A 7,900-nucleotide genomic window follows, 5' to 3' on the forward strand; every position below is an offset into this window, starting at 1 on the left:
ATGCGGCTGAAATATTGGGGAGCATGAGGAACACTTTATTGGGATAGTTTCACATGTATTGTTTGCTGGGCAGGACCCCCACGTTTCTTGGGCGCAGGTGAGGCTGTCTTGAGGAGAATGCGAAGTTGGGGATCAAATCCTTGTACTGCATCAATGGATGAAATGAATTCTGGAAGGGAGACTTCCGAGTTGTAGGAAAAGCGAGAGATCAGAGAGGAACTCGAAGTATCGATAGGCTCTTGAATATTCGCGTCAACTGTCGATTATTCACCCATGCTTTTCCAAAAATTCGGATCAATACCATCCATCATGCCTCACGACACCCCCCCATCTGTCTTTCTCTCAACTCGTTTGAGTGCAACTCATGCAAGTGCCTCTTATCACTTCTTTCAAGTCGCAGACTCCATTGTTTCCTGTATACCTATCAGCGGGTCTGCTCCCATTTTCTCTTATCCAACTCTTGTTCTCCACACAGTCTCTTACACCATCTTCCTATCACGTCTCCTTAGTGTGATAAATATCACACAATCGCTATTCTCATTTATTTGTTTTTTAAAAAGAGAAGAATCGTTTCTTCTGCTCTACTGGCAATGCGGTTCTGCCAGGTTAGGGATAGTCGATTTGGATCAATTCGTATGTTTTCAATATGAATCTCTCAGGCTTACTAGCAAATTGGAGCTAAGCTGCCTATTCCGAAGGAACTCTGTCTCGAATCTCGTATTGCGTTCCACGAGGGTCAAGATTCATCCAGAATGAGCTGCTTAGGTTAGAATATTGCCGCCACAAGTCTATCTGTTGATCATAAGTTGATCGAGAAACGCAAGTAGTTGTTTCCGTTGTGGGAAGGTTGTTCCTTTCAAACCGTCGAGAAACATAGATGAGTGAAGACAAAAGCGAAGCTAGGTCGAAAACTGTAGCCTGCACCACTTGAGTCACAGTAGTCACTTGCTCTCTGCAGTTGCATGCAAGACTGGATGCTACTAGCTGAGCACAGTACCATATATGTGTTCTCGGTTGATGCCGGTGTCTCCTTATCCTCAAGAAAACCTTCTCTGGACGTTGGAAGTACCACGGTACCAGAATCCTCACGGTAATCTAGGGGCATGCGTGTCTAAGCAATTCACACCGCCCGTGTAACTCGAATTGTTTATAGTGTCCGAGTACAAATTATTGCAAGAAATTCTCTATTGCAGGTGAGGTGACTGATAAAATTGGTAGAAATCTAGAAACATTTTCTTGGTTGAGAATACTATGGAAAGGGGTTTTTTTAGACTTCAAAGAAGAGACATCGAAGGCAAGTGTACATGTAGCTCAACACTTACTGACACCAGTAATTTCTATGTACCGTCTTCCAACCTCAAAACCTGACCAATAAAAACTGCTTCAAGACAATAGCTTCAAGTCATAATGACCGGCATATGCCGAGGTTTCACAGTGCTGACTAAATATATGCACACTCGCATGAACAATCAACGACGTACGACCCCAGACCCAACCCCTCATTTGTTTTCGGTGAAGCAACGAGATACATTCTAATATAGGTAGGACGATTGTTTAGATTTGTCAGCCTTTCGCATATTGTCCAATTCTATCCAGGGGGGTCGAAGAATAGTCGATGTATATTGGCTCAACAAGCTGAAGGCTCTCAGGATATGTTGGTGTGGTAGTACTGTGTAGTCAGTCGCTCACTCTACATATCGGTATTGCGAAGCTGATGTCATGATTCAAGCGTTGGCTCTGAAATATGACATAGACTACGTTGTGGGCTCCGTCACGATATATTGCCGTCTTTACTGAGTATTACATCTCCACTATCCCAGCTGCCAGCTACGATTCCACCTCACTTCTCATGATATAGTTCATTTGAAAGTGAGTCCTAAACATGTCATCTAGTCCCACCTCCGCAATTCCCATTATCGACTTTGCTCCCTTCCTACATCCCACCTCTCCAACATCCCGTCTCGAAACTGCGAAAGCCCTCGTCAATGCTTGCCGTCATTTCGGTTTTGTATACATCATAAACCATGATGTCCCTTCCTCGTTACTTGAAGAAGCTTTTGGAATCACGAAACAGCTTTTCGATCTTTCACACGAGGCAAAAATGCAAGCGCCACATCCACCTGGTATGAGTGTTCACAGAGGATACTCGTATCCGGGCTTGGAGAAGGTATATCAGGTTATTGGTGACAATACTGAGTTGGGGGAGAAGATGAGGGGTGTGAAGAACTGTAAAGTGAGTTTATGGGGCTGTTCGGGAGGTTGTTCTATTTTCCGATCTTAGCATATCGCGAGACAACTATGAAGACGCTAGATCGAATTGGTATTTTATTATGCTAGACTAACGACACGCTCACAGGAAAGTTACGAAATCGGCTCCGAGGAAAATCCCTCCCAGCCAAATATCTGGCTCCCGGAATCTACACTCCCGAATTTCCACTCCTTCATGCAATCCTTCTACCACCGTCTATCGACGACCGCTCAAATGATTCTCCTAGCCCTGGGTACAGGACTAGAGCTTCACAGCCCCTCCTTACTTGCGGACTTCCATTCCGGACATACCAATCAACTACGACTCCTCCACTATCCTCCCATCCCCGCTTCTGAAATCGAAACCGGACTTGCGGTGAGACTACCAGCCCACACCGATTTTGGAACTATTACTCTAGTATTTCAAGATGAGTGTGGAGGATTGGAAATCGAGCATCCGAAGAAACCCGGTGAATTTATCAGGGCGGACCCAGTTAAGGATGCTATTGTGATGAATATAGGTGATCTGCTTATGAGGTGGACTAATGGTATTTCAACCCTTCAATTTTTTTTTCACTCCATTTCCTATACTCAGCGTATGATTTGTAATTGCCAGCATATTAACCCATACAGATGATCTCAAATCCTCACTCCATCGCGTACAACTCCCTCCATCAACCTCTCGCTACACAATCACCGAGGAAGGAGAAAGAATGACACAAGCGCGTTATTCGATCCCATATTTCTGCGGACCGGATACAGATAAATCGATAGAAGTTCTCGAGGTATGTGTAAAGGAGGGAGAGAAGAAGAAGTACGAACCAATTGTGGTAGGAGAATATTTCAAAATGAGAAGCGCATTCGCGTATCAGAGTTAGGTTGAGGTATGAGAATTTTGAGTGGGAGATCAGGAAATAAGGGTAAGAGGATGGACGAATTCTGATTTTCTACAGTTGTCAAAGGTTGATCGATTGGTGTTGTTTGACAAACCGTGAGACAGACATGATGGCATTGCTTGTTTTGCTTGCCACTGCCAGTTAACCTTAAAATCAAAGCTATAAAAAGTCGAGCGATAGATGCTTGTAGTTCTAGCACATTCCTTCTCGTCTGAATAAATCCCAAAATTTAGTCATGCTTAGACTGAATGTGTTTGTTTTCATATCAGCCCCCAGGAGAAGTTTCGGATGCAACGCTTTAATCTCTAATACGTTTACCACTTTGTCTTTCGGTATTTGGGCCATCATACGCGAAGTAACGCGGTCTAGTCTCAGAAGCTCGAGATATTGCCTTATGAAATCAACTTTAGACGCCCGCCAGGCGACCTGCATTGCATACCAAAAGAGTGTGCCTTTCCGCGAGATCGAGATGATAAAAGAAATGCCCTGCTCGACTTTGTAATTATATACCTCGCGTTCCACCACGGCTGATATGATAGCGCGATACTGATTCACCAATAACAGATGTCTGCATTTTCAAATGAAGGATTGCGACATATTTTCCACTTGTGAGTATGTATTCAAGCGTGAGAAACTCGGAACCCAGGATTTGTGGTGCCGAGATGAATATGTGGTTTTGCATTCAAAATGCAGATCCAGATCGTAATCTTATCTACTTGCTTTAGCTAGAAGCTGCGTACAGGCGTCTATCAGCAGCTGAGACGAATCCAAGCGCAATATGATATTATGGTGTTCGCTTCTGGAATTGAATTATCGGCACCTCCCTACTCACGACGTAGGCATCTTTCAACTGATATAAATTTCGATTCATTCTTCCCGATCTAAAGCCTAGAGATCCTTCGCCTGTAGTGTCACCATCTGGCTTCTTGAGATCTATACGATACATTATCCTAGCGATTAGAATAGACGTTTTCAACATAGTCGATTTTTGACCTGCACAATTAGACGCTCCACAGGAGAATGGATAAAGGGCAGAGTTGGCCTTGGTGACATCCTCGAAATTTACGCCTTATACCTCGTTCGCAATTCATGTCTCATGTCTGAAGACACTAGGACCTTGGAACTATTCCTCGTTGTAGGTAATTGACCACCCAGAAGTGCCGACAACCATGTCTTCAGAATAAAAGGCCCATCAACCATCAAGCCACCTAACGTCACTACGCGGCTCAATTCTTTGAGTCCCGTAGACGCCATGTGTAAATTTCCATTAAGACATGCTCAAAAATATTGACACAAGGAGAGCTTAGACCCAGACAAAATATCCTCGAGTGATAAGAACGTGGATTAAATCTCGTTTGTGGGTTTCTCGCAAGGAAGATGATTGTGAGCAATATAGAAGAAGAAAGCAGATAAAGTCACTAACGACGTGTCAGATCAAGCACTTATTAGCATTTGAGTCTCTCCTCTCTAATTAAGCGATGGATAGGGTGGCTTGCTGGTCTCTTCATCTCGAGCATTGAACAGGTAATGAAACGTATCTCGGTGAATGTCTTGTCCTTTGGATCCTCTATCTCGCAAGCTCTCTTCATCTTTTACTCAGTACATTTACCTCGGGCTCTATTATTATGAGTGATCTCCCGAAACATAGATCTCCCATGAGATCAAAGATGGTTAGATTGATAGATCGAGTTTCTAAGGTCGATAAATAAGGAAGGAATGGGAAGATGGAAAGACAATTTTACTTACGATTCAGAGCAATAGGACTTCATTCTAACGCTGGCCATGCACAGCAATCAGCGTCAATAGACAAAATTGACACAAACCTCTCCAGACGACAAACATAAGCAAAATACAGTTTGAAAATCGAAACAAACGAAACAATCCATATTTTCAACTGCCGAGAAATCTCAAACAACAGATTTCATAATCCGTATCTGCTCCTATAAGTCTACTCGATGAATGCAATGCATCCATCACCACCACATCAGCCGACTACCCAACCAATCGCCATCCTTACACCAGCCTGCACCTTCCCGCCGCATACTTGCATGCACCCATGCACTCATGCACCCACCTTCCACATTCACCAATATGTTGCATATCGTAAGATCTGGAACATTTTTACTACTGCAAAGACTAGCATTCATCGACCGAGTTTATCCATCCAATTACACTTCTCGGAGAGGTGAATACAAACACTCTAGCCCCAGACTTCTCGCTTGAAGGTTTTCGGATAGTCCGATAGTTGTTGTCCTATTTGATGGATTGATACACTCGGATAAATACATGAATATATGTATAGAATTTGCCATGAATATTTGGATGAGAAAAGCCACGGCGACGGAAGGCAAAAATCAGACGTGCAACAAAGGGGTTGGGAGAGATTTTTGGTCGGGTTAGAGCGATGAGATGTGCAGCAATTTGTTTTGATCGGATCGGATAATGAGAAGATGAGATGTGAGGGAGGGCGTGATCATGTGAGTGTGATCTTTTCATTTCAACATTTGTCTGTATCTTGACGGTACATTTTAGTGCATTGCAACAAGTCGTCTAGTGACGACAAGATGAATTGTCCTGATTTGTATGCATATTGAAATGCTTTTCGTTTTACATTTCTATTGTTTCAGGGCATATTATACGATATTACAAATATCCCTCCCAGCTTATGCCTACTTAGATTTAAAAGCCTTATATATGTCAATCGTTTGTATTGGTTTCCATGGGCAATGAAGATCTACTTGGAATATTTTGATAAGCGGAAATCGACGAGTGTCATCTAAGACGCAAGAAAGTTACACTAACTGGCAAACTGATTTGTGAACTTGGTGGGAAATCAGTACAAAATAATGAAATTTACTAGGAGTCCTTTGCTCACAAAGATGCAACGACGAATCGGAGGTTGTGTTTGGTTCCTAGGCAGTGTTTAGGTAAAGTGCATATATCCTCACTAGTATTAATAAGAAATCGTTTCATATTCTCATTATGGGACTTTCAAACGATAAGAAAGTCTCCTTACCTCTAGGAAAAGCCAAAAATATAGGGAAAGCATGATACCTTTTTTTTTTTTTTTTTTTTTTTTTTTCAATTTTTTTTTCAATCGAGCTAAGATTTATGTTTGAATTTAGATATTGTTTGTCCTTGCATCAAAACTTGGAGCAATGGAGAAGCAACGCTCTGGGATGACAAGTCGCAGAAGATTTCTGTCTAGATTATGAAGAATTTTTACGTTCTAACGTCACCGTCATGGAGATATAAAGCCCTATGATCATATAGCTCGAAGAGCTTCCTACGAAGCACCAGCGTTAAAGCAATACAGTTTTCCAACCGGACGTTCGCTGTAGATATATTTTCCCAATAAGTGTGCATGGCTCATTACCGTAGGAATACTTCCAATTGCCAGTACACAAACGATGCTTTAACAAAGAAAAGCGGGTACTTAACTAAGTACTCTCCATACTAGAAGCGACGGAGAAATGTATCCAACCATTCTTGGGGTATGAGAGATGAATTATCTTTCAAAGCTCAAGGAATTAAATGACTAAATCGCATACAAGTGGTTTCCTCGTCGACAACACTTGTTGGCGCTACTGGCCACTGTCATCAACAAAATAAAATTTTCAAACCACTACAGACATTCCATAGGGTATATCCACACTGCGTGCTCCTTGGTCCACACCCTCAATCACTTCAATTTCATCTCATACAACTCGCCACTCCCAGCTCCCAATCACAATATCTCGACCGAAACCCTCTAACGAGCAAAAAGTGCACAGGCGATTCAGAGACCTCCTAGAACCCCATCTCTCACCACACTACCCCAAGTGTATTTTCAATGTGCAGACACTATCAGATAATTATATCCTCGCACAAGCATGCATGAGAAACAAATCTAGAAACCCCATAACCACCGCTGTGACATCAACACATACAGATACACGTCACGCAGACCACTCCAATGCCATTGATCTAGCTCTCGAACAACTAGCCATGTCACCATCCCCAACCAGCCTTTCTAGCCAGCGCACTTTCCGATTTTACAGCACTGAACTGCAGCCAGCTCAAGAGTGTATGGATGACTTGCAGGAATCTCGTGTAACGTTACACCCCATCAATGCAAGCAGGCAAGTAAGCAAGTAATGAATAGCATGCCCATTTTCACAGAACCCCAAAGTCTAAGAGCACATTCACTAACCTCTAGCAACTCGCCATCGCCAATTCCATCCATCCATCCAGAACCACGCTCTCCAACCACTCTAGCACATTCACGTCCTCGTACGATGCGCCCAAACACCGTGGCGAACACATACGAAAAAGCGGTTCTGGAGTCCAGGGTCTTGACGTACTCACACATTCCCAACCCATCATTCCCGGGCCTCGAACACGAGCCGGCGAGCAGAACACGAAAAGGTTCTCGATGCATCATTCGCGATACGCGATTCACGGCCCGCTTGATAATCCGGAAGGAATGGCTTGGCTCGCAACGACCATGCAGCGTAATCACATAACGTAAGTTTTGCATGCGCATTTCGTATATCGGTACAGGCGAGCACACTTCAGCTGTCCCAAATTTTGCCAAGCCCTACCCGAAAAATCCACCTTGGATGACATCCGGAACAGCCCCGCTGCAGATATACGAAGATGGTGGCATTCTCATTGGCCGTGGCCGATTCCCGCCATTCAGGCTGTTTTAGCTGAAGAATTTTCGATCTTCGTGTTGTCAATGTACCCCTCTGTCAGCATATCCACTTACAGACTAT

At 43.4% G+C, this 7,900-nt stretch overlaps 1 protein-coding gene across 1 annotated transcript; it reads left to right on the forward strand.

Annotated features, from left to right (window-relative positions):
• The first annotated feature begins 1,511 nt into the window (after positions 1-1,511).
• Positions 1,512-3,411, forward strand: BCIN_01g06050 (hypothetical protein). Its single transcript, XM_024690594.1, has 3 exons — positions 1,512-2,233; positions 2,357-2,795; positions 2,881-3,411. Exons 1-3 carry the CDS (start codon positions 1,883-1,885, stop codon positions 3,123-3,125), a joined length of 1,035 nt encoding a protein of 344 aa, XP_024546363.1. The 5' UTR covers positions 1,512-1,882; the 3' UTR covers positions 3,126-3,411.
• The last annotated feature ends 4,489 nt before the right edge of the window (positions 3,412-7,900 follow it).

Source organism: Botrytis cinerea, chromosome 1 (assembly GCF_000143535.2).
Source record: "Botrytis cinerea B05.10 chromosome 1, complete sequence".
Lineage (NCBI taxonomy): Eukaryota > Fungi > Ascomycota > Leotiomycetes > Helotiales > Sclerotiniaceae > Botrytis > Botrytis cinerea.